The following is a 27,906-nucleotide window of genomic DNA, read 5'->3' as shown; positions in this document are numbered from 1 at the left end:
AAACTTATATTCATCATAGAGAGTCTAGTAATGAATATTTAAACCTTGATCAGGCATCTGAGATTTTAAGGCACCCGTATATGCAGCCATATGTTGATCAATACCAAAAATGTTCTAATCCACCTAGTGCCTGTTCACCAGAGAAACCAATCTCCAATGCACATCATGCTCACAAGAGCTTTGCTGAAAGCCAAAGCTGCAACAGTTCTAGCAATGATAAAGGTAGCCTAATTTCAAGTGAGAAAAACATGACAGACTTGATAGTCAACTCTGATTATATGGCTGCTGACACAGATATGGCTTCAACTGATGATGAAATGGACTATGAGCAGCCTTTTAGGTAATAAACATGGTAATGATAGACCAACTGTCAAAACAGATGAGGATGTGATGAAACCTTTTCATGATGCACAGAGGCCCAAAGTTGAATCAAAGCAACCAAAAACCATTAAGAATATCCGAATGGATCTGAAAGAAGAGGGAAAAGTTAAAGAAAACAGGTAACCCAATGAGGGGCAACCATTTAAAGGCTGGAGGTGTATTAAGAAAACAGGTAACCCAATGAGGGGCAACTATTTAAAGGCTGGAGGTGTATTGAGGCAAAAATCTAACATAGAAGCATCCCTCAAAACTCCCAAATCCAGTGCTTTTCCGTCTGGTTTCAAGCCTAATGCAGAGAAAGCAGCTGTTGGGGCAGCAAAGGGAAACACTGATTATGTGCAACAAGTTGCTAGATGACATCCTTTGGAGTTCCTCTCAATATTACTTTTTATCTTCTTTTCTTGACATCCAAACACAGTGAAGTTTTCTTATTTGACCAACTCCACCTGATTATTGCAGAATCGAAATGGATTGGAATGAGGCCGTCACAAGTCTCAACTGAACCAAATATGCAATCCAAAGAAGTTCTACAATCAACAAGAAGCAACAATGAATAGTGAAGGTAGACGTAGAGATTTCATAGATTCTAAAAAAAAACAAAATCTTATCAGTAGTATCGAGGAGGAACTCGAATCCAAGCTAGGGTTTGATCTATTTTGGAAGGTGAAAAGATGCTCGGATTGTTGGTCACTCTTGCATCTGTGAGTGGTTCCATATGATACTTGATTCCTCATTCCCACCTTATCCTTTTCTGATTCATTATTTTCGATTTGTACTTTGCTACTCTTTTGAAAGCTCTTATTCATACTCAGTTTACTAGTTATATTGATAACATGGTTCTTTCTCATTACATAGTTGTGTCGTCGTACACTCTATTGTTTTATGATTTTCTTTGTACTAGGTTGGGTCTACTTTAAAATCATATTATCAGGTTGGGTCTACTTTAAAATTAAAGTACAAAATTTCCTCCTTATTTGTTTGCTGCCACTAAGGTATCTTTCAAAACCCAAAGAGTTGATGTAAAGGGAGGAAGATGAAAAGCAAGAAGTTTGTCTCACATATAATGCACTGGTAGCTGATATGATTTTTTTCCCTTTACCTTTTGGTTGTAAAATTCACTTTTCAATAACTCATGCCTACTTGTTAATATTACAGGAAAAGATGAAAATAGATGTTGAGGCATATCTGAGGCAACGATATGAAGGATGATTGCTGATATGGTTATGGAGAAAGTATTTTCATCTTGTATGTTTTCCTTCCTCAACCTCATAAGAAAAATTTCTCCTTCGGAGTTCCTCTTAATATGTTGCTTGGTTGAGATAGTGGTTTACTAATCATCCAATTTTCATCATTATTCCTAGTAAGTCTCTTTGTCTTTTTTGTTTCATTTTATTTTATTTTTTAATTGATGCACAGTCATTTGGGATAAGATAATCACTATAGAATATTGATCGCTTGAGGAATAAGTGGAGGCAATCCCTTATAGTTGTTGTATGTGTAAGAACGATGTGAAATCTATTGATTATATTTTATTATATGGCAGATGGATGGAGTGTTTTGCTAATCAGTGAGCTTGTTTGGAAAACATACATTCCCTTATAAAGTTATAATGAGACTTGATTTCCTGCAGTTACTTTTGTACTATTGGCCTTAGTGAGGTGCTAATGAATTCTTTATGTGGTGTTTTGATCATAATCATTCCACCATCCTTCAAATTGCCCATACTATGTTTTTTAGACTCCTGAAGCTTCTTATTCACTTGCACATCAAAGCCTTAGCTCTTCTAGTCTTCTTTTGGTTTTAACTCATGTTGTAAACAATTGATGGATAAGTTATCTTGGAAACATATAGATACTTCTCTCAAAACTAACTCTCATTAGTCCCATATGCCAAGTAATATACACCCTTGAGTTATTAACAAATTGGGAGTGGCATGGGGTGGAGTGTGGTTTTTTTTTTTTGGGGGGGGGGGTGTGGGAGGAAGGAGACCAACTCTTGACTCGTTTTCCAAGAATTGTTGAAAATTTTATCTAGATCATAATTTATGTTAAAAGTAGGGGTAATTCTTTTCAATGGGAAATGAATGTGTTTGTATATCCATATTTTCCAAGTTGGTACACTCCGGATCCGATGTAAATGAGTCAATTTAACACTGCTTGCAAAGCCAGAGTCATTTTTTTAAGCTTATTAGCATTTGTTTGTATATCATAGCTGTCACAACGTCTAGAAAAGCCTAAGCATTGGAGGGAAAAAATCAAGGTGACACTAACACACCGCCCTAGACAACTTTGTTCTATATTTTTCTACTTTTATCCATTACTTATGCTCTTTTGATTGTGGATGGCAGACTAGATATTGTATTATATATCCAGATTCCCAGGGCAAGCATTAAGAAAGGATTCAATCAGATGTTATCCCATAAGGAATTCCTTTCTGTTTTGGACCTGGGTGAACATTCAAGGTTTAGAAGGGTCCTTGGACACTAACCTAATATGGAGAGGAAATGGCATTATTAATTGATAAAATAAACCACCTCTTTAATACAATAAAATCCTTTCTTTTCAATAAAAATTTTTGCTAAATGTTTTATGATCATTGACCATAGAAGCTAGTTTAACTTTTCTGTGAGACTTGCTTGTGGTTTGGGCTTCCTGTTGGTTTTCCAGCGAAGTCAATATGCTCATTGATTATCTGAGATAATTCTGATTTTATGTGGTGTTGTGATGATATATATATATATATACTCTTTTGTGTTTGAGAACACCAATATGATACTTTTCATTTTGAAATCAATTTGTTAATTGCATAAATCATCAGTTGTTTGTCAAGATTTTAATTTTGTTCTATATCATCAAGTGCTAAATACCATTATGCAGTGACTTAAACCCTTCTGGTTCTTTAAAACCCGCTTAAAGCTTTATTTTGCATCACATGAAGTCCTCCCTCTTGTTTTGGTTCAGTTTATTTCTACAGGACCATCTAATTATATTGGATCAATCCATGTGGTTGGATGATATGGCTGGACTGATAAGTAAGATAAACCATTCATCCATGGGTCCTTTACCTACATGCTATTCCTTAACATTGTAAGTCTGAGTATTCTCAGTGCATCTGATTTTCCCCTATTGTTGTGTAATAAATTGTTGAGAAGTAGATAGCCTAATTAATGTCATCTTTGACTTCATTAACAGAATCTGTAAATTGTCATTTTCTCCAGGAAATCACTTATCAAGAGCATACTGAGGGAGAACCCAGAGCATCGGCTAAGTGTAAGGCTTTTCCATATTCTTAGCAAAGTTGAAAACTTATATTTCTTATAGAGAGTTGAACAATGAATATTTAAACATTGATCAAGCTTCTGATTTTGTAACACACCTGTATTTGTAGCCATATGTTTATCTATACCATATATCTTCTAATCCTTTTAGTGCCTGTTCACCAGAGAAACCAAACTCCACTGCACATCATGCTCACAAGAGCTTTGCTTCAAATATTCATTGATAAAGATAGCTTAATTGCAATTGAGAAAAACATGACAGAAGCTGGTCAACTATGATTATGAGGCTCCTGACATAGATATTGCTTCAACTGATGATGGAATGGACTATGGCCCACTTGGTCAGACAACGTGCCTCATACACTTTAACCTAACAGACCACAACCCAAGCTATGCGCTTTTACACAACCAAATGCATGTGCAGACCAACATATAGATGAGTTTGTCTAACCTGGATTATTGAGAAGGGAATGTACTTTGTGTGTTTGATTTCTGGTGATTGGTAAAGCCACTAGACTAACCTTTAACCTCGACCCACTTTTTCATTAAGAAAGAAATCTAGATTTCACCATGGCTGGATTATTACTTACCAAAGGGCTAGCATATGGTTTTCATTGGTGGGTTTAACCAAAGAACTTGGCAGATTACCTGTGTTGTTGTTTCGTTCACCCCTACATAGAAAATATTTTCCCTTTTTATTTTTAGGCAATGAGTATATGATGTTATCTGTATAGTTTCTGCACTTATCAAATGTTGAAATATATTTGTCCCTCCCACTTGGTTATAGAGGACGTCAATACTTGATGTTACTCTATTTAGGTTAACTACAGGTCTTGCTCCTTAAAAACTGTCCTCGACATGCAGATATGGCACAACAACATGCCAGTTGCCACATAATAAAATTTTCGATAGGAAGGGCCACCAGGGCTGGATGAAAGAAGACAGTCCATACTTTTTTTTTCCAGGTGGCGGAACAATGTTTCCTGATGGGGCCATTCAATACATTGAGAAAATTGGGCAGTACATTCTTATAAGTTGAGGAATTTTGAGGACAAGCCTAGATATGGGATATGAGGTAGGTATTGTTTACTTGGTTGTCTTTAAAGTTTTATTCGTATTTAAATTTAGAAGTTCTATGTAATTAAAAAGGAAATTGCATGATTTGGTTTTCATGTAGGTTGTAAGCTTTGGGGCTTACCTTATTAGGGAAGATATTTTTACCCTCTCATTTGCTCTAAGAGTTTCACATAAATCACAGATATAATTTGCTTTAGAAAGGGGAATCCCAAAATTTGTTCTAATACTTGGTACTCATAGATTGCCTTTTCCTATGCATTCCTTTGATTTGATGCATTGCTCTTGTTGTTTGATTCCATTTACTGCCTACAGTAAGTTCCTACTCTTTTCCTCATTAATTATTTACTTATAATGTTCTATTGGTTTTTTCTTTGATTAAAAGGAAACTTTTGATTTGCAGATGGGACATATTTTATGGAAGTGGATCAGCTGCTTCTACCAGGTGGATATTTTGTTGTCTTTGGTCCTCCTGTACAATGGCCTAAACATGATAAATAATGAACGGTCCTGCAGGCCCTAACAAGAACCTTGTGTTATGAGTTGATTGTAGTAGACGGGAATACAGTCATCTAGAAAAATCCTTCAACTGATTCATGTGTCCCAATCCAAAATGAAGTTGGGCTTGAATTTTTTGATGACTCAGATGAACCAAGCTATGCATGGTAAGCTTCCTAGTCTAATTTTTTGATGACTAATATTACCCAAGCTATGTATGGTAAACTTCCTAGTCCAAAGCATTCTAGTTTGTCAAGCACGCTGCAGTTTCTGCATCATTAAGGTCTGAACACGAGAAAAAAATCAATGAGTGTACTGGAGACGAGCTAAAGTGATTGGGAAATTTCTGGAATCGAATGCTCAAGTTTAAAAACCTGATACTCTAATATAACAATCATTATGTTTCTCTTTTCATACATAAAACAATTGATATGTTGCTCTTTCCCTCCTAAAACTAGGAAGGAAGTTTCTTTAGTTATAGATTAAATGGATGTGCTATTTATTATCTGATTTCTGTTGACAGGTGTGAACCTTTTTCAACGTATCCTCGAACTGATGATTTTATACATGTATCCAATATTATAAGACATTCTGGTTCCAGAAATTTAACATAGAAGTATATTTAACCCTTGACTCACTTACAATGAGAGGCAACCGCTTAAAGGCTGGGGGTGTATCGAGCTAAAAATTTAACGTAGAAGCATTGCCCAGAATTCTCAAATCCAGTGCTACTCCTTCTAGTTTCAAGCCTAATGCAGAGAAAACAGCTTTTGGGGCAGCAAAGGGGAACATTGATTCTGTGAAACGAGTCGCTGGATCACATCTTTGGAGTTCCGCTCAATATTATTTTTTCTCTTCTTTTCTTGACATCCAAACACTGAAGGTTTTCTTAGTTGACCAACTCAACCCGATTATTGCAAAAACGAAATGGATTGGAGTGTGGCCATCACGGGTCTTGACTGAACAAGAGATGCTGTCTATAGAAGTTATACGATCAAAAGGAAGCAACAATGAAGAGAAGGTAGATGTAGAGAGTTCATAGATTCTAGAAAGAAACAATACCTTATCTGCAACGCCAAGAAGGAACTCGAATCCAAGCTAGGGTTTGATCTATTTTGTAAGGTGAAAAGACACTTGGATAGTTGGTCATTCTTGCATCTATGAGTGGTTTCATACAATGATACAATACTTGATTCCTCATTGCCGCCTAATCCTGTTCTGATTCATTATATTAGTTGTATTGATTTGTCCTTTTCTACGCATTTGAAAGCTCTTATTCATATTCAGTTCACAGGTTATATTGATGACGTGGTTCTTTCTTAAGATGCAGTTGCGTTGGCGTATACTCAGTTCATAATTCTTGTTATACCAGGATGGGTCTACTACTCAGATAGGCCGTTATCATCACTGGTGATTTCTTGGAGACGATGATGGTGGCAGAATATCTATCAGCATTAGCAGGATTATGAGCAATGGAGGTCGGTCTGAAAATTGAGAAGGAACCATGGAAGAGAACTTCTGTCCCTCTCTTTCCCTTCTGCTGATTCCTCCCAACTGGATTGACATGCCACATTACATCACATCATGTTTATGTGATGAGTATTATTACTTCTGTTTCGGAATTTTACATCTACTCAGTTTCTTTTTTTTTTTTTTCTTTTTCTTCTTTATACTCTAATGCAAAGGTCTATATTGTTGGGTGTTTTGAGATCCATACAACTGAATGGAGTGAATGATTATGTTGCAAATCCTTCAAAATCTAGAATTGAAGTATTCTTGATTCAGAGGAGACATGCTGCTGAATATATCTCACATAAAGATATAATTTCTTGGCCCAACATTATCTGATTTATTTTCTTTTCTTCTCAATATTCTTTTTTCTCTTCATTTCTTTACATCCAAACACAATGAAGGTTTTCTTATTTGACCTTTTCAACCGATTATTACATAAATGAAATGGATTGGAATGGGGCCATCACAAGTCTTGACTTAACTAGAGAAGTTGTCCGAAGAAATTAGATGACCAATAAGAAGCAACAATAAAGAAAAATGGTAGATGTAGAGAGTTTAGAGATACTAGAAAGAAATAACATCTTATCCGTAACGCCGAGGAAGAACTCAAATCCAAGCTAGGTTTGATCTATTTTTTGAAGGTAAAAAGTCGCTCGGTTAGTTGGTTACTTTTACATCTGTGAGTGGTTTCATACGATACTTGATTCATCATTTCTGCCTTATCCTCTTCTGATTCATTATATTTGGAGTTCAAATAGTTGTATTGATTTGTACTTTTTTATGCCTATGCATATTAAAGCTCTTTTTTATATTCAATTTATGGGTTATATTGATGACGTTGTTCGTTCTCATTACCCAGTTGCATCAGTGTATACTTAGTTATTTTATAATTTTTATTGTATCAGGTTGGGTCTACTTCAAAATCCAAGTACAATTTTCCTTCTTATTTCTTTGCTGCCACTAAGGTATATTTTAAAACAACGGTTATACAAAGAAACCCAAAAAGTGATGTAAAGGGAGTAAAATGAAAGTAAGAAGTTAGTCTCACGTATAATGCACTGTTAGCTGATATGATTTTTTCCCTTTTACCTTTTGGTAGCAAAGTTCATTTTCTTGTAACTCGTGCCTACTTGTTAATATTTCAGGAAAAGATTGAAATAGATGTTGACGCATATCTGAGGTGGCAATATGAAGGAATGCTTGTTGATATAGAAATTATGGAGAAAGAGGATCTTGATTTTGTATGTTGTTCCTTCCTCAACCTCATAATAATATTTTTTTTCCTTTAGAGCTCTGCTTAATATTTTGCTTTGTTGAAGTAATTGTTTGCTAATCATCCAATTTTCATCCTTATTCCCAGTAAAGTATCTTTATCTATTTTTATTTTATAATGGATACACAATTATTCAAGATAGGATAATCGCTATAGAATATTGATCGCTTGAGGAATAAGTGGTGGCAATCCCTTACAGTTACTGTCTTTGTATGAATGATGTGAAATCTATTGATTATATTTTATTACAGGGCCGATGGATGTTATGTTTTGGTAATCAGTGAGCTTGACCGAACAACATAGATTCCCTTCTAATGGGACTTGATTTCCTGCAGTTGCTTTTGTACTTGTTGGCCTTAGTGAGGAGCCAATGAATTCTTTATGTAGTGTTTTTCATCATAATCGATCCACCATCCCTCAAACTTTGCATCACTATATTTTTTAGACTCTTGAAGCTTCTTATTCACATGCATGTGAAATCCTTAATTCTTCTAGTCTTCTTTAGATTTTAAGTCATGTTGTGAACAGTTGATGGATAAGTTTATCTTGGAAACATAAAGATACATCTCTGAAAACTAACTCTCGGTAGTCCCGTATGACTAGTGATATCTTATTAACAAAAGGGGATGAGAGGGTGAGGGGGTGAGGGGGTGGGGACCAACTCTTAAGTTGTTTGCCAAGAATTTTCAGAAAATTTATCTAGATCGTAACTTTATGTTAATCAGTAAAGGTAAATTCTTTTCAATGGGAAATGAATGTGTTTGTATCTCCATAATTTTCGAGCTGGTACAATCTGGATCCTGTGTAAATGAGTCAACTTAACACTGCATACTAAGCCATAATCATTCTTTAAAATCTTATTAGCATTTCTTTCTATAGCGTAGTTGTCACAACATCTAGACAACCTTAACCGTTGCAGGGAAAAGATCAAGGTGACACTAATAAGGTGCCTAGTCAACTCCTAGACAACAATGGTCTATATTTTTCTCCGGTGAAGCAGGGGGGTAAGGTTGCGTACATTTTCCTCTCACAGAACCTGAAGTAGTGGGAGCCTTGTGCACATGGTTGCTCCTTTTTCTTTTTCTTGTTATCAGTTACTTATGCTCATTTGATTTTGGATCTTTGACTAGATATTAGACAGGCACTCAGAAGGGATTCAATCAGATGGTATCTCATAAGGAATTTCTATCTGGTTTGGACCAGGTAAACATTCAAGGTTTGGAAGGGTCCTTGGACGCTCACCTAATAAGGAAGGTAAAAGTAGTGTTCATTGATAATAGACCACCTCTTCAACATAATAAAATCCTTTGATTTTCAGAGAAATTTCTGTTATATGAATTAAAGCAAACAAATCATTTCTGACATTTCCTATGCTAAATTGTGTATGATTGTTGACCATAGAAGCTATTTTAACTTTTCCTTGAGACTTGCTTTTGGTTTGTGCTTCCTGTTGGCTTTCTTGCGAAGTCTATGTACATTGGTTATCTGAGATAATTCTGACCTTACATGGTGTTGTGATGATATATAACCTCTTTTTTTGTTTTTAATTTTTTTTTAATGAATAATTCATTATGAAGAGGAAGAACATAGTTGTCATGGTGTTGTCTAGGCGTCGCCAAGGCGGCGATTTGGCATCCTGGTGGAAAAAGAAGTTCATGGCAGTGCTACGATTTACGTGACTCACAAAAGGCTGTCGCCATTGGCTGATAGGCATTGCCATGGCACTGCCATGGATGCCAGGTCACTCCTGATTCACTAGGCAGTTGATTTTTGTAAAATGCAGGGTGATTTTGATAGGGCTATGTTGATTTTTGATAATTTGATGTTGCTTAATGTTAGTTTTATATGATATAAGGTATATATTGTAGGCTTGTAGCATGTAAATAACTTTAGAAGATAGGAAAAATAAAAAAAGTAGCATACTAAATAACTTTAGAAAATAGGACAAATAAAAAATAACATAGGCGATTTGATTGCCATGGCAATGCTATAACGGGAAATTCATTGCCAAATCAATTAGCCACCCCTCCACTGCTTTGGATCGATTTGACGTTGTGACAACTATGAGGAAGAATATATAAAGGGAGAGAGGGGAGGGGGGAGGAGCCATGAAGCACAAAGCCCATGAGGAGCTCATAGGCCAGGGGATCGAACTAAAGTTGGGACACATCAATTGGGGGAGGGAGGAGGTGATGGAAGGGGAAAGGCCCCATGATACATCAATTGTAAGTCAGTATTCTCAGTGCCTCTGATTTTTCCCCTAATTATCATGTAATAAATTGTTGAGAAGTAGATAGCTTGATTGATGTCTTCTTTGGAATTCATTAAAAAAATCTGTAAATTATCATTTTTCTGTAGGAAATCACTTATCAAGAGCCTGATTGATGTCTTCTTTGGAATTCATGAACAGAATCTACAAACTGTCATTTTTCTGCAGGAAATCACTTATCAAGAGCCTGATTGATGTCTTCTTTGGAATTCACTAACAGAATCTGTAAATTATCATTTTTCTGTAGGAAATCACATATCAAGAACCTGATTGATGTCATATTTAGAATTCATTAATGGAATCTGTAAATTGTCATTCTTGTGCAGGAAATTACTCATCAAGAGCATGCTGAGGGAGAACCAGAGCATCGGCCAAGTGTAAGGCTTTCCCATATTCTTAACGATGTGCAAAACTTATATTTGTCATAGAGAGTCTAACAATAAATATTTAAACCTTAATCAGGCATCTGAGATTTCATGGCACCCATATTTGCAGTCAATACCATATATCTTTTAATCTGCCTGGTGCCTATACACCAGGGAAACCAATCTCCACTGCACATGCTCACAAGAGCTTTTCTGAAAGCCAAAGCTGCAACAGTTCTAGTAATGATAAAGATAGCCTAATTAAGTGAGAAAAATATGACAGAATTGATAGTCAACTTTAATTATATGGCTGCTAACACAGATATGGCTTCAACTGATGTTAGAATGGACTATGAGCAGCCTCTTTTACGTAATAAACATGGTAATGATAGATCAACTGTCAAAACAGAGGAGGTGATGAAACTTTTTCATGATACACAGAGGCCCAGAGTTGAATCAAAGCAACCAAAATCCATCAAAAATATCCTAATGGATCTGAAAGAAGAGGGGTTAAAGGCTGGAGGTGTATCGAGGCAAAAATATAATATAGAAGCGTTACCTAGAATTCCCAAATCCAGTGGTGTTCCTTCTGGTTTCAAGCCTAATGCAGAGAAGTGGCTGTTAGGGCAGCAAAGGAGAACAATGATTATGTCAAACGTGTAGCTGTATCACATCCTTTGGAGTTCCGCTCAACGCTATTTTTTTATCTTCTTTTCTTTACGTCCAAACACAACTAAGGTTTTCTTATTTGACAACTCGACCCTATTATTGCAGAGACAAAATGGATTTGAATGATGCCGTCACGAGTCTCAAGTCTCAACTGAACTAAATATGCAGGCCAAAGAAGTTAAACGATCAACAGGAAGCAACAATGAATAAAGATGGTAGATGTAGAGAGTTCAGTGATTCTAAAAAGAAACAACACCTTATCTGCAGCACCGAGGAGGAAGTCGAATCCAAGCTGGGGTTTGATCTATTTTGGAAGGTGAAAACACGCTCGGGTAGTTAGTCACTCTTGCATCTGTGAGTGGTTTCATACAATACTTTATTCCTCATTTCTGTCTTATCCTCTTCTAATTCATTGTATTTGGAGTTTATATGGTTGTATCGATTTGTACTTTGGTATGAATTTTAAAGCTCTTATTCATATCCAGTTTACTGGTTATATTGATGATATGATTCTTTCTTATTAGGTTGTTTCATCGGCGTATACTCAATTATTTTATTTTATTGTATCAAGTTGGGACTACTTTAAAATCCAAAGTACAATTTTCCTCCTTACTTGTTGTTGCCACTAAAGTCTATTTCAAAACACGGTTATACAAAGAAACCCAAAAGTGATGTAAAGGGAGAAAAATGAAAAGCAAGAGATTAGTTTCACATATAATGCACTGTTAGTTGAAATGATTTTTTTTTCTTTTCCCTTTTGGTTGTAAAATTTATTTTCCACTAACTCGTGCCGACTTGTTAATATTATCGGAAAAGATGAAAATTGATGTTGAGACAAGTGACGCCTAGACAAGCCTAAGCATTGGAGTGAAAAGAATCTAGGTGACATTAGCTAGGCGCTTAAGCGATGCTTAGACAACTTTGTTCTATATTTTTCTATTTTTATCCATTACTTATGCTCCTTTGGTTGTGGATTGTTGACTAGATATTGTATTATATATTCCAGATTCCCGAGGCAAGCATTAAGAAAGGATCTAATCTGATATTATTGTAGTTGCTTTTATACTTGTTGGCCTTAGTGTGGTGCTGATGAATTCTTTATGTGGTGTTTTGCGTTATAATCGATCCACCTTCCTTCAAACTGCCCATCACTATGTTTTTGAGACTCCTAAATATTCTTATCCACATGCACATGAAAGCCTTGACACTTGACTTGTTTTCCAATAGTTGTTGAAAATTTTATCTCGATCATAATTTATCTTAAGCAGTAGGGCCAAGGATTAAAGTATCGGTATCGGTTGCCGTATCGGTCGGCCAAAATTAAGATACGTATCGGAGGGTATCGTATCGTATCGGAGATACACTAAGATACGCTAAAGATACACACATAAATGGATAGGAAACATTTTTTTAAACACTTTTGCATAAAGAATTTGTTAAAAAAAGCTATTGATAACATATATTATGCATAAACACTAAATTGAGGGTATCGTACTAAGAATTCAAGGTCTGTAGTTGTCCCATAATTCCCATTGTTGTGTAATAAATTGTTGAGAATTAGATAGCCTGATTGATGTACGTTGTTGGAAATCATTAACAGAATCTGTAAATTGTCATTTTCCGCAGGAAATCACCTATCAAGAGCATGCTGAGAAAGAACCCAGAGCATCAGCCAAGCGTAAGACTTTCCCATATTCTTAATGAAGTTCAAAACTTATATTAATCATAGAGTCTAATAATGAATAATTAAACCTTGATTAGGCATCTGAGATTTTAAGGCACCCGTATTTGTAACCATATGTTGATCAATACCATATATCTTCTAATCCACCTAGTGCCTGTTCACCAGAGAAACCAATCTCTAGTGCACATCATGCCCGCAAGAGCTTTGCTAAAAGTCAAAGCAGCAACAGTTCTAGCAGTGATAAAGATAGCCTAATTTCAAGTGAGAAAAATATAACAGCATTGAGTTAACTGTGATTATAAGGCTGCTGACACAGATATGATTTCAACTGATAATGGAATGGACTATGAGTAGCCTCTGTTAGGTAATGAGCATGGTAAGGACAGATCAAATGTGAAAACAGATGAGGAGGTGATGAAACCTTTTCATGATGAACAGAGGCTCAAAGTTGAATCAAAGGAACCAAAAACCATCAAGAATATCCTAATGGCTCTGAAAGAAGAAGGAAAATTTAAAGAAAACAATTAACGTAATGAGAGGCAACCATTTAAAGGCTGGAGGTGTATCAGGTCAAATATCTAACATCGAAGCATCACCCAGAATTCCCAAATCCAGTGTTGTTCCTTCTGGTTTCAAGCCTAATGCATTGACAGCAGCTATTGGGGCACCAAAGGGGACACTGATTCAGTGAAACGAGTCGCTGGATCACATCTTATATAATTCCACTTAATATTATTTTTTTTCTTCTTTCTTGACATCCTAACACAACCAAGGTTTTCTTATTTAATTGACTCAACCCGATTATTGCAAATAGGAAATTAATTTGAATGAAGCCATTATGGGTCTTGAGTGAACCAAAGAAGTTATGCGATCAATAGGAAGCAACAATGTTCAGAGAAGGTAAACTAGAGAGTTTGGAGATTCTGGGAAGAAACAACACTTTATCTGCTGCGCTGAGGAGGAACACGAATCCAAGCTAGGGTTTGATATATTGTGGAATGTGAAAATAGTTGGTCACTCTTGCATCTTAGTGGTTTCATGCGTTACTTAATTCCTCATTCCTGCCTTATCATCTTATGAATTCATTATATTTGGAGTTCATATAGTTGTACTGATCTTTACTTTGCCACGCATTTGAAAGCTCTTATTCATATTAAATTTATTGGTTATATTGATGATGTGGTTCTCTCTCATTATGCAGTTGTAACAGTATATACTCAGTTATTTTATAACTTTTGTTGTATCAAGATGGGTCCCCTTTCAAATCCAAGTAAAATTTTCTTTCTTATTTCTATGCCGCACAAAATTATATTTCAAAATAGGGGTTATAAAAGGAAAACAAAAAAAGTGATGTAAAGGGAGGAAAATGAAAGCAAGAAGTTACTCTCACATATAGTTGACTGCTAGCTAATATAATTTTTTTACTTTCCCTTTTGGTTGTTAAATTCATTTTCCAATAATTTGTGCCTACTTTTTAATATTACAGGAAAATTTGGAAATTGATGTTAAGGCATATCTGAGGCTACAATATGAAGGAATTATTGCTGATAGAAATTGTGGAGAAAGAGGATCTTGATCTTGTATGTTGTTCCTTCCTTAACCTTATTAGAATAATTTCTCCTTTGGAGTTTTGCTTAATATTTTGCTTCGTTGAAATAGTGGTTTACTAATCATCCAATTTTCATCCTTATTCCCAATAAAGTATCTTTATTAATTTTTATTTTATAATTGATAAAAAATCATTCACAATCCCTTACAAGTGCTATCGTTGTAAGAATTATGTGAAATCCTTTGGTTATTTTTAATTACAGGGCAGATGGATGGAGCATTTTGGTAACCAGTGAGCTTGTCCAGAAAGAATACATTCCCTTACAGTGAAAGTTGATGCCCAGCAGTTGTTTTTGTACTTGTTGGTCTTAGTTAGGTGCCAATGAATTCTACATGTGGTGAGTTGAGTCATAATCATTCCACCATCCTTCAAATTTCCCATCTTTCAGATTGACTCAACGGTGCCAATGAATTCTATATGGTGGTAGTTTTTATAGGTGGTGCTGGGTTTATATTGGTGTTTTTATGAGGATTAGGACAGATGGATAGTTAACCCCGGAATGACCGAACTTCCCACAACCATAGCATGTTCCAGGGTTTGTATTGGTGTTCTTATTATTGGTTCTGAATATATGTCACTGTTTGCCTTTTTATTTTGCATAGTCAGTGGTGGGGAGGGGTGTTCTCTTCTGATTGGCAGAGCATGTTCTTTCCTAGAATCATATCATAGCATAATCCCATTTTACTTTTTCATTTAGGCAGCTACCTAAAGTAAGTTGTTTTCATATGTTATTTTTTCTAACATAACATTAGGTTAAACACTTTTCTAATGTATCTAGTGATAAATGTGATTGTGATATTTATCTTGGACAATTTTTTGATGATATTGTGGATCATTGCATTGCTAGCACTGAAAACAATTGAGATTTGCCATACTTTTTATCAAAGTGGTAGATGGAAATATTCATACAATTAGTTTTGTAATTCTATTTTATGATTTTTACTTGAATAGTTTGACCATTACTGAGCTATTCAAGAATGCCATATTTGTTTTAGTGTGCGGGGAAGGAATAGAAATTCTTTTGTATAAACCAAACCAAATTACGAAGGGTGCATCAAAGTGAAAAATGTGAAAAACAAGGTAATGCGATTTTATTAAATTGTTGTTTGGTATGTGTCCAAAATGCCATTGTGCATATATTTTTTTATCATATTTGACCCTTTTATATTTCTATGTGCTTGTAGGAAGAGTTACATAGACCGTGGTATGTTCATATGCTAGAGGTGAAACCTGGTATTTATGTTGCATGCAACGGTATTTCTTTAACTGGCCATTCTTGGTAGCTAGAACATCTAGTAATGGAATTATAATGAGCAACATATGTTGCTCTTATCCTTTTTTATTTGCGTATTGATAAATCTCATCTGCTAGACAGGATAATTTCATTCAACTGAAAAATCGTACAAATAGGGCAGAGTAGGAGAGAAACGAGATGGCAAAGGATAAAGGGGAGGGGAAAGGGAAAGATCTATATAAAGAGAAGCAGAGAAGGAGGGAGAGAGCGATATGGATGGAGGAAATAGTAGAGTCCATTGTCTTCACCGGTGACTTCTTGGATACGATGACGGTGGTGGAATATCTATCAGCATTAGCAGGATTATGAGCAAGAGAGGTCGGTCTGAAAATTGAGAAGGAACCACATAAGAGGCCGAACTTCTACCCCTCTCTTTCCCTTTGTTGATTCCTCTCAACTGGATTGACATATCGCATCACATCACACTACATCTAGGAGATGAATACTATTACTCATAGTTATCACGGTGTCAAATCAATCCAAGGCGGTGGAGGGGTGGCTAATCGATTTGGCGATGAATCGCCCGTTATGGCGTTACCATGGCAGTCAAATCGTCCATGTGTCATTTTTTATTTTCCCTATTTTCTAAAGTTATTTAGCATGCTGCAAGCCTATAATATATACCCTATAACCATAGTTGTCAAGGCGTCGCCTAGGCGTCCAGGAGGTTTGCCTGGGGCCTACGCAACAGTCGCCTTGTTGCACTGCATGTCGCCTTGTGTTTCGGCACTTATTTATGCCAAATATCATTCAAGTAAATCATTTACTTAAGATATTATTCATAAATAAGCAAATATCCCTATTTGAATCCAATAAAAATAGTTTAAAAATCAAATTCCAAAAGGATAAAAAGTCAACCCCCCAGTCCAAGAACAAAAATTGGATTTTGGTTATAGGGACGATTTTCAACTTTTAAATGCTAGGGTTTTTCTCAATTATGAAAATTTTATAAGTTCTATCATGTTAAAACATTGCTAAAAGCCAAAAGTCTGGTAAAAAAATATTTTGTTTTGATGTTCATAAAATTATTTTCATTCAGGCGATTTTAACAGTATTCATGCACTTAAAAATAAGTTTGACTAAAGTATAACTTTGTCATTGCAACTCAGATTTAAGTAATCTTAGACTTGTTAGAAAGTTGGTTTTATATTATAACTAATACAAAAAGTCTCATGTAAAAATAAAATCATTTGACCAGTCAAACTTATTATAGAATAAGAGCATTTATCTAAATGTTGATTTTTTATAACTTAATATGACTTAATGTTATTTTTTATGATTTGATGTGGCTAAATGTTGATTTTTAATGACTTGTTGTGGCTTAATCTTGATTTTTTATGATACAAGGTATATATAACTTACTAAATAATGTTAGAAAATTGGAAAAATAAAAAATAACACTTGTTCGCCTTAAGGCGGGCGCCTTCTCGCCTAAACGCTTAGACAACCCTCCACCGCCTTGGTTCGCCTTGGCACCGTGACAACTATGCCTATAACATATAAAACCAACATTAAGCAACATCAAATCATCAAAAATTAACATAGCAATATCAAAATCACCCTGCTTTTTACAAAAAATCGACCGCCTAGTGAATCAGGCATGACCTGGCATCCATGGTAGTGCCATAGCGATGCCTATCAGCCAATGGTGACCGCCATTTGTGAGTCACGTAAATTGTAGCACTGCCATGAACTTCTTTTTCCGCCAGGACTCTAAATCGCCGCCTTGGCGACGGCATGACAACTATGCTATTACTTCTGTTTCAGAATTTTACATCTGCTCATCTTTTTCTTCTTGTTTCTTTATATTCTATTGCAAAGGCCTATACTGCAAGGTGTTATGAGATCCGTATAACTGAACAAAGTGAATGATTACGTTGTAAATCCTTCAAAATCTAGAATTGAAGTATTCTCGATTCAGAAGAGGTATCCACCTTTATCTGATTTATTTTCTTTTCTTTTTAATATTCTTTTTTCTCTTCTTTTTTTGGCATCCAAACACAGCCAGGTTTTTCTTATTTGACCGTTTCAACCCGATTAGTGTAGAAACAAAATGGATTGGAATAAGGCCATCACGGGTCTAGACTTAACTAGATATGTTGTCCAAAGAAGTTAGACGACCAACAAAAGCAACGATAAACAGAAAAGGTAGACATAGAGAGTTCAAAGATTCTAGAAAGAATAACACTTTATCCACAAAGCCGAGGAGGAACTCAAATCCAAGCTAGGGTTTGATCTATTTTCTTAGGGCAAAAAGACGCACGGATAGTTAGTTTTTCTTACATCTGTGAGTGGTTTCTTACGATACTTGATTTATCATTTTTGCCTTATCCTCTTTTGATTCATTATATTTGGAGTTCATGTAGTTGTATCGATTTGTACTTTGTTACGCTTATGCATATTATAGCTCTTATTCATATTCAGTTTACTGTTTTTGTTGATGACATTCTTTTCGATTACCCAGTTTTGTTTGCGTATTCTCAGTTATTTTATAATTTATGTTGGATCAGATTAGGTATACTTCAAAATCCAAGTACAATTTTCCTGCTTATTTCTATGCTGCCACTAGGTATATTTCAAAACAACAATTCTACAAAGAAATCCAAAAAGTGATGTAAAGGGAGGAAAATGAAAAGCAAGAAGTTAGTCTCGCGTATAATGCACTGTTAGCTGATATGATTTTTTTTCCCTTTACCTTTTGGTTGCAAAGTTCATTTTCCAGTAACTCGTGCCTATATGAATTATTTATTTATTAAAAAAATTAAAAACAAAAAACAAAAAAAGAGGTTATGTATCATCACAACACCACATAAGGTCAGAATTATCTCAGATAACCAATATACATAGACTTCGCAAGAAAGCCAATAAGAAGCACAAACTAAAAGCAAGTCTCAAGAGCCTGATTGATGTCTTCTTTGGAATTCATGAACAGAATCTGTAAATTGTCATTTTTCTGCAGGAAGTCACTTATCAAGAGCCTGATTGATATGTCTTCTTTGGAATTCACTAAGAGAATCTGTAAATTGCCATTTTCCTGCAGGAAATCACTTATCAAGAGCTTGATTGATGTCATATTTGGAATTCATTACCAGAATTTGTAAATTGTCATTCTTGTGTAGGAAATTACTCATCAAGAGCATGCTGAGGGAGAACCAGAGCATCGGCTAAGTGTAAGGCTTTCCCATATTCTTAATGATGTGCAAAACGCCATAGAAAGTCTAACAATGAATATATAAACATTAATCAGGCATTTGAGATTTCAAGGCACCCACATTTGTAGTCAATACCATATATCTTTTAATCCTCCTAGTGCCTGTTCACCAGGGAAACCAATCTCCACTGCACATGCTCACAAGAGCTTTTCTGAAAGCCAAAGCTGCAACAGTTCTAGCAATGATAAGATAGCCTAATTTCAAGCTAGAAAAAATGACAGAATTGATAGTCAACTATGATTATATGGCTGCTGACATAGATATGGCTTCAACTGATGTTGGAATGGACTATAAGCAGCCTCTTTTACGTAATAAACATAGTAATGATAGATCAACTATCAAAACAGAGGAGGAGGTTATGAAACTTTTTCATGATGCACAGAGGCCCAAAGTTGAATCAAAGCAACCAAAATCCATCAAAAATATCCTAATGGATCTGAAAGAAGAGGGGTTCAAGGTTGGATGTGTATCGAGGCAAAAATCTATCATAGAAGCATTACCCATAATTCCCAAATCCAGTGATGTTCCTTCTGGTTTCAAGCCTAATGCAGAGAAAGCAGCTGCTGGGACAGCAAAGGAAAACAATGATTCTGTGAAACGTGTAGCAGTATCACATCCTCTGGAGTTCTGCTTGACCCTTTTTTTTTTATCTTCTTTTCTTTACATCCAAACACAACTAAGGTTTTCTTATTTGACCAACTCAGCCCTATTAGTGCAGAAACAAAACGGATTGGAATGATGTCGTCACGGGTCTCAACTGAACTAAATATGCATGCCAAATAAGTTATACGATCAACAGGAAGCAACAATGAATAGAGATGGTAGATGTAGATAGTTCAGAGATTAAAAAAATAAACACCTTATCTGCAGCACCGAGAAGGAAGTCGAATCCAAGCTAGGGTTGATCTATTTTGGAATGTGAAAACACGCTCGGATAGTTGGTCACTCTTGCATCTGTGAGTGGTTTTATACGATACTTTGTTCCTCATTTCCACCTTATCCTCTTCTGATTCATTGTGTTTAGAGTTAATATAGTTGTATCGATTGTACTTTGGTATGAATTTTAAAGCTCTTATTCATATCCAGTTTACTGGTTATATTGATGATATGATTCTTTCTCAATAGATTGTTTCATCGGCATATACTTGAAACCAAAAGAAAAGAGACCGCGAAGGAGGCGAGAGAGGTGAGGTTAGGGTTCCATGGAGAAAACGCTGGAAGGGGAGAAGTAAGGAGGGCAGCGATATGTTGGTTTAGGGTTTTGGGGAAAAGGAGCTGACTTGCTCTGATACCATGCTGATTTTTGGGGAGTTGTGACTTGTGTCTCATTGACATTAGCCCTTCTTTATTTATAATGACATGAGTACAAGTACATTACTGCCCTTAGGGACAATTCTACCGTTATACCCATATTACAACGCTTACATGGCATGATGCCTAAAAGTGAAGCCTTCTGATCAAAATTTTTATGTATTTATTCTTCTAGATGAATAAGTCTTCTGATCATTTTAATTTTTGGCATAGGCAGGTATGAAATGGCACATGTTTAGTGGTGGGACTACTTCTATATGAGTATATTACTGATGACGAAAACTGGGGTCCCAGACCCATGGATATTTTCATGAGGTAGCAGATCTAAGATTCTTTCCTCTTCTTCTTCTTTTTTTTCTCCCTATGCATAGCTCATTAAACAATCTTTGATCATTTCCATGAATGAATCAAGAAAGCCATTAGATTGCATTGAATTTTGATCATATTCATAATGGCAAGAACTACCCTGGAGCTAGTAATAGTACGGTGGTATCACAGTGCTAGAGTAAATGTTATAAATGTTATAGCCGCTTTAAATGCTTTGATATTATGTCATATGGTGCTGAATCAAAACTTGATCACCATATATATTTGCTGGATTAGTTGTCAATTCATCTAGGAAGAGACATCTTTTAAAATATATGTGAATATAAAAGCAACTTTTGTTTATGTTTGAAAGTTTTTGAGAGAGCATCTTCTGTTTAAAACTATAGCAAATTAGCAATGCTCAAGGCAAGGGAAGAGTCTGAGGGCTATTGTCCAGCCCAATATGACATGGTATAAGAGTTTGCACTTTGTCCTTTTGATCCTTTTTGTTTTGTCGGTTGACTTTTTTGACTCTCTGGTTATTCTTAGTAATTGTGGTGTTATCCATTAAGAGTGTTTGTGCATGATATTATTATATATGGCTTGTTTATACCATTTCTTATGCAGAAGTATATTTCCATGTGTATCTTGTTCATTTCTATCTGTACATTTAGCGTATCTTGCATATCCCCGATACGTCTCTTAAAATTACGATATAACTATAAAGGGTCTGACAAGTCTCCTAGTTCAAATTCTGATTCTTAGGTAATAAACAACCCTCCCCGCCCCCCCCCCCAAAAAAAAAAAAAGTTGGCTAAATGTTGTGCACACACATTTCCAACTCTTGGTTGAGTTTTTGTTGGAAGGAAGCATGATTCATTTTTCTCCTCTACAGGACCGTACTGGATGGATCATTTTTAAATTATTTGGTAAAGATCCTAATGATTTTCCTGGGACACTACGCACACAGGCATGTAGTGGATATTTTTTATTTTTAACGTTCCATAAAGTTCATGTAAAATTAATAGTTCAATGGTGCTAATTGCTATTGTTATTTTCAGATATTTAATTGTCTATCTCACAGTCCATCTGAAATGGAGAGCTACATTAGGCCTGGATGTGTGGTTCTTTCAGTTTATTTGTCAATGCCTTACATTGCCTGGGACCAAGTGAGTGAGTCGTGCTTTACATGAATGAGTGCTTGTATTTTAGTGTTTTGTCCTGAGTCTTGACCAGTGGCGGGGACTATTTGCAATTTGCGGCTCCAGGAAGAGCTTCTACAGCGTGTCGATTCACTAATACATGATCAAGAATTTGATTTTTGGAGGAGTGGAAGGTTTCTGGTTCAGGTGGATGGGCAGTTAGTAACACATAAAGATGGTGAGTGCAGGTTGATTATGTATTCCTAATGATATGTGGTAATGAGGCAGATCGTGTTTTCGCTTTTTTCCTGTTTCCTTATGAGATTGGTAATTCTATATCCTATATCTAAACAGGGAAGAAAAATGGTTTTACTTGAATAGGCCACTATTGCATTTGGGAATTAGGTTATATATGTGTGTGTGTATATATATATATATATATATATTTTTTTTTTTAACTGATGTAGCTAGAAGCTTTCTAATGGTGCCTCTTCCAGTCATCCTTCAGGAAAGGTCCGTCTGTGCAAATCCTGGAGAATGTGGAATGCTCCTGAGCTAATCTCTGTGTCTCCATGTGCTGTCGTGGGTGGGAAAGAGAAATCTCTTGTGTCAATGGGTTGAAATCTGACTGTTCCAGGCACCAAGTAAGTAGTTTTAATTTTGCGGGAATAGATGTGAGAAATGCCACCTCTTTATTGCCATAGTAATTTTTTCTCTATGCAGAATCCATTGCACCTATATGGGTGGATACATGTCGAAGGAAGTTTCTGGATCGTCCTATGAAGGCACAATGTATGATGACTCAAGCATAGAAAGTTTTAAATTTTCTGAGAGGATCTCCTGGTGTCCTAGGCCGCATTTTCATAGAGGTAGCACAAGATTCAGTTGGATGGCTTGATAGAAATGAATAGGACAAATAATAAATTATCTTTCAAGTTAATTGGTTGTTCTTTTTATTGGGGAAACATGTGTGGTTGATATGTGTGACTTATCTGCCCAGGTAGAGAATGGTTTCAAAGGAAACTGCTTTCCTGTTATAATTGCTGATGATACCATCTGTCAAGAACTGAAAGTCCTTGAATCTGAACTGGAGGCAGATACTAGAATGGCTTGTATTTTGGAAGATCTTCTGGATTTTGGGCAGCGGAGATCTAGGGAGGATATTCTGTGCTTCTTAAATGAACTTGGATGTGTTTTCCTGGGGAAGAGCACTTCTCTCAGGTCTGAAGGTCTGGGTTCTTAATATTTGCGGTTCAGATATCTTCTTACCTTCTCAGTTGATAGGGACTGGTGTCCTCTGATGAAGACTCTCCTGGATATACTTGTGGAGAAAAACTCAGGGAAGGATGGACTGTCAAGGGAGGTCATGCTGGCACTCTCAGAGATTCACCTATTAAACAGGGCAGTGAAGAGGAAGTGTCGGAATATGGTTGAATTGCTTGTCTACTATTCTTTCACTAGCACTAATGGCACCAAAAAATACATGTTCCAAAATTTGGCTGGACCAAGTGGTGTCAATCCTCTGCATTTGGCTGCTTCTATGAAAGAGTCAGAGGAGTTGGTTGATGCTTTGACAAATGATCCACAAAAGGTAACCTTATTTTAAATGTAAAGTTTCCAGAGATCATAGTGCTGATGCAGTTTTAGTATGTCTTTCATAATCTGACTATGTCATTAACTCCAAATCATTATCCCATGTGACCTTATCACTAACTCCAAATCATTCCATATTTGGTTGTTAAATTTCATTTTTACTTTGCATCCAAATCCTTTAGTTTTAAAAGTAAAATCAAAATTATATGCAAAATGTATCATTTCAATATATAGTAAGAAATTTAAGTAATTTATACAATCACATGGGATAATAATTACAAATGTTTGTTTTTTGAAAGTTTTAAAATTTTACTTCCCTACTCTTTAATTTCCCTTCCAGCCAAATGTAGCCATAGTGTATGAACAAATCCAAAAGCACTAAAATTGCTTTTACAAAAGTTCCTTATCAAAAGAAATCTCTCTCTCCCTATCCAAGAATTAAAGTTCCTTATCAAAAGAAATCTCCCTCCCTATCCAAGAATTCCTTTTCGAAAGGAATCTATCTATCTCCAACTGTTGCTTACGCTAAAACTCACATGAAAATGTGGATCACTATTTCTTCTCTTGTGCGTTCTCTAAATCTTTTGGAAAGATATCCTTAAAAACTGTTGACCCCATCATAGAACCATCCTTTCCTTTCAAAGAGAATATAAGTTGATCTTAAAAATTTTAGTGGCAAATCAACATGTGGCTTCATAGGTAAGTTTGTCTTTAGTACTGTGATTCATCATGTTTAACAGAAAATAAATAAAATCTGGGAAGCCATTTCATTTGAGATTAGAAACAAATTTCTTCCCATTCATATTATGAGTCCACACACTTCTCGAATTAGTGGGTATAAAGGTAAAACCTTCCCTCTGGAAAGTTGTGAAGAAGAGATTGAGAGAATGGATTTTGAAGCAATTTGGAAGTCGTTAACACCATAATCAAAGATTTTAGAATTAGTGCTATATGGAGGAATTGAAGTTTCTGGGAGTGATGTCTGAATTTGGAGAAGCATGCCAATTCATTGGGAAGCATCTCATGTCTCTGGCAGCATCATCAAATTTAACCAGAAGCAATGTACTTTCAATGCTTAATTTCATTAAATTCTCGAGGAAGAAGTTTTTGCCTACTGAAGACCTTATCTTGAATATAAAAGAAGGAAGATGGCTTAGGACTTACATTGGAGACAGGTCTCCTGTTGGATCCATTTTGTTTGATTCAGAATGGAAAGAAGCCTAAAAAATTAGTAACCTCCCCTTCATTGATGAAGACCACTATGGTGAGGAAATCCTCAATTTCAGAGAGTAGCTTCAGTTGCTAGGCGTTATTATTGGATTAAACCAAAATTACAGGCCCGTGGCTGACTACTTTCGATTGCCAGCTCCCTTAACTTCTATTACACCTGATACTGTTATTTTCATTTTGGAATATATTCGATATTCAAGATCATCTGGGAAACTTGTTCAAGTGTTGAAAGATAAAAAATGGTTGAGGACCAGTTTTGGCTACAAGTCTCCTGGTGAATGTTTCATGTACATCTTATGTACAACTCACGAACAATTGATAATATCATAGATGCTTGTGAAATTATTTGAACGAACTCTTACATCTCTGCTTGTTTAGTGGAAGAAAAATCCTACCGATGGTCGCAAGATTCTTTGATATCTGGTCATGCTGTATGAGTTTATGGAATGGATGTTAGAATAACAGCCTCGACTTAGTTAAATGTGGATTTAGTGATTAAAAAATGTTAGTTTGGTGGTGTTAGTGACTAAAAGTGATTTTTTGGTTTCGCATCATTAATGAAGTGAAAATGTTGACAATGATTGCTTTTGCAGGTTGGATGTGGTTAGCCAACTGATAGTGTTCTAAAGTACAGATTTACCTTATGTTGATTTTCTTTCTCATAATTTCTTTCATCTCATGTTGTCTTCTGTCTTCACTAAAGTGGGTCCTCCTGAATTCACATTATGTTGCCAATTCACATCTCTATGTTAGATGCATGTGGTTAGATTGTCTAAGGAAATAAATTTTGTTCCCAACCTTTGGATAAGAGTACATTCTTACCACTTCTTCATATTGCCATTGTCTCTAGATTCTTTAAATATCCATTGATAATGATCAATTGGTTTGAAACACTGAAGTGTTATGATCACTCGTTGTTAACATGTTTTGCATTGGTTTGTAGGCTGAGCTACAGAAGAAACATGTATATATGTATATATTGCTCACTCCAAGCCATCATCCCTTCTCTCTCGTGGTTGATACTGTATCTATGGATCGATACAAACAAAGGGTAAAATGATTAAAAAAAAAAAAAAAAGTGGCTTTAAATATAAAATCAAAGGTATTTCTGTTCGATTCAAGATGGTCTAGATCAGTATTGACCTTGATCGATCCCATTCCGGATATCAAGTTCTCAAACCTTGCGGTATAGACTTTTTTATGAACTGGGTTCATCTCAGACCGAAAATATTTGACTACTAGAGCTGAATGACAGCCAAGAAAATAGAATAATTCATCTTTTCTCTTGGATTCATAAATACCTTCATAGGTTTTGTATTTTTCATATATGTCTTTCAATATTCTATTATTTTGACTATCTGCAGGGGTTGCTGTAACCCGGATAGCAGCCGAAGTTTTGTCCATTCTGGACTGTTTTATAATTCTGAACCATTAATATATGCAAAATGCCATGTCGTCTCCACCAAGGCACTGACTATATAGCTTGTATGTGTTTTAAGCTTCTGCAAGTCTATACAAGAGCTGCACTGATGGATCATCAGCCAGAAGAAGTGAGGTTAAGAGTGTTTTGCTTAATCTTCACTCACTCCATTCTCCTCTGTTTCATGGGGTCACAACTCTCATCCGCCACCTCCAACCTCGGAAACCACTCAGATCTCATGGCTTTACTTGCCTATAGTATTTGTTGAATTTTAGGTTGTCACCACAACAATAATTATTTGAGGAGATGCACAAATAAAAGCTTATATCACTGCAATTCAGCTAGATTTCATTGGATTTATTACTTCGTTGCCTAGTATCTAGAGTTTAAGACAAACATTAAATATAATAATATAAATATATTAATCTACAATGTCATCGTACCTATTGTTTATACATTCTTAAGTAATAATTCAGCCATGTAGTTGGGACTACTTTAAAATCCAAAGTACAATTTTCCTCCTTACTTGTTTGCTGCCACTAAAGTCTATTTCAAAACACGGTTATACAAAGAAACCCAAAAAATGATGTAAAGGGAGAAAAATGAAAAGCAAGAAGTTAGTCTCACATATAATGCACTGTTAGCTGAAATGATTTTTTTTTCCCTTTACCTTTTGGTTGTAAAATTTATTTTCCACTAACTCGTGCCGACTTGTTAATATTATAGGAAAAGATGGAAATTGATGTTGAGGCAAGTGACGCCTAGACAAGCCTAAGCATTGGGGTGAAAAGAATCTAGGTGACACTAACTAGGTGCCTAAGCGACACCTAGACAACTTTGTTCTATATTTTTCTATTTTATCCATTACTTATGCTCCTTTGGTCGTGGATTGTTGACTAGATATTGTATTATATATTCCAGATTCCCGAGGCAGGCATTAAGAAAGGATTCAATCAGATATTACTGCAGTTGCTTTTATACTTGTCAGCCTTAGTGTGGTGCTGATGAATTCTTTATGTGGTGTTTTGCGCTATAATCGATCCACCATCCTTCAAACTGCCCATCACTTTGTTTTTGAGACTCCTTATTCACATGCACATGAAAGCCTCGACTCTTGAATTGTTTACCAATAGTCGTTGAAAATTTTATCTCGACCATAATTTATCTTAAGCAGTAGGGGTAAATTCTTTTCAATGGGAAATGAATGTGTTTGTATCACCATATTTTCTGAGCTGGTAAACTCCGGATCTGGTGTAAATGAGTCAATTTAACATTGCTTGCAAAGCCATAATCATTCTTTTGAAGCTTATTAACATTTGTTTCTATATCATAGTTGTGACAGCGTCTAGACCAGCCTAACAAGTCGCCTAAGCGACTTCTAGGCAACTTTGTTTCTATATTTTTCTATTTTTTATCCATTATTTATGCTCCTTTGATTGTGGATGATTGACTAGATATTTTATTATATTTTCCAGATTCCCGAGGCAGTCATTAAGAAAGGATTCAATCAGATGTTATTCTACGGGGAATTCTTTTCTGGTTTGGAGCGGGGTGAATATTCAAGGTTTGGAAGGGTCCTTGGACACTAACCTAATATGGAGAGGGAATGGCATTGTTGATTGAAAATAAACCACCTCTTTTATACAATAAAGTACTTTCTTTCCAATAGAAATTTCTGTTATATGAATTAAAGCAAACAAAGCATTTCTTATGTTTCCTGTTCTTTCCTGTTCTAAATGTTTCATGATTATTGACCATAGAAGCTAGTTCAACTTGTCCTTGAGACT

The 27,906-nt window shown here is 35.6% G+C and overlaps 1 protein-coding gene, 1 long non-coding RNA gene and 1 pseudogene across 13 annotated transcripts; all 3 read left to right on the top strand.

The window, feature by feature from the left end:
* Positions 1-53: 53 nt before the first annotated feature.
* LOC122080186 lies at positions 54-18,962 on the top strand. 12 transcript variants are annotated; one of them, XR_006140623.1, is made up of 12 exons: positions 54-222; positions 295-1,082; positions 1,537-1,626; positions 3,342-3,467; positions 3,599-3,650; positions 5,136-5,397; positions 7,648-7,707; positions 7,888-7,983; positions 8,935-9,079; positions 9,219-9,269; positions 10,611-10,661; positions 11,424-11,453. XR_006140623.1 is itself a non-coding variant. In XM_042647102.1 (11 exons), exons 4-10 carry the CDS (start codon positions 3,382-3,384, stop codon positions 9,191-9,193), a joined length of 468 nt encoding a protein of 155 aa, XP_042503036.1. In that variant the 5' UTR covers positions 54-222; positions 295-1,082; positions 1,537-1,626; positions 3,342-3,381; the 3' UTR covers positions 9,194-9,269; positions 18,946-18,962. The 12 variants fall into 12 exon arrangements, 2 of the variants coding, with proteins under 2 accessions (XP_042503036.1, XP_042503035.1); XR_006140624.1 differs by lacking the exon at positions 11,424-11,453 and adding an exon at positions 11,091-11,124; XR_006140621.1 differs by having other exon boundaries at positions 8,935-9,269; positions 11,424-11,461.
* On the top strand, positions 11,487-26,274 carry LOC122080184 (annotated as a pseudogene).
* On the top strand, positions 19,083-20,705 carry LOC122080187. The gene is made up of 2 exons (XR_006140631.1): positions 19,083-20,073; positions 20,646-20,705. It is a non-coding gene; the product is annotated as an uncharacterized LOC122080187 (long non-coding RNA).
* Positions 26,275-27,906: the final 1,632 nt, after the last annotated feature.

Source organism: Macadamia integrifolia, chromosome 5, assembly GCF_013358625.1.
Source record: "Macadamia integrifolia cultivar HAES 741 chromosome 5, SCU_Mint_v3, whole genome shotgun sequence".
Taxonomy (NCBI): Eukaryota; Viridiplantae; Streptophyta; class Magnoliopsida; order Proteales; family Proteaceae; genus Macadamia; species Macadamia integrifolia.
This window is presented reverse-complemented; position numbering and strand designations above follow the sequence as displayed.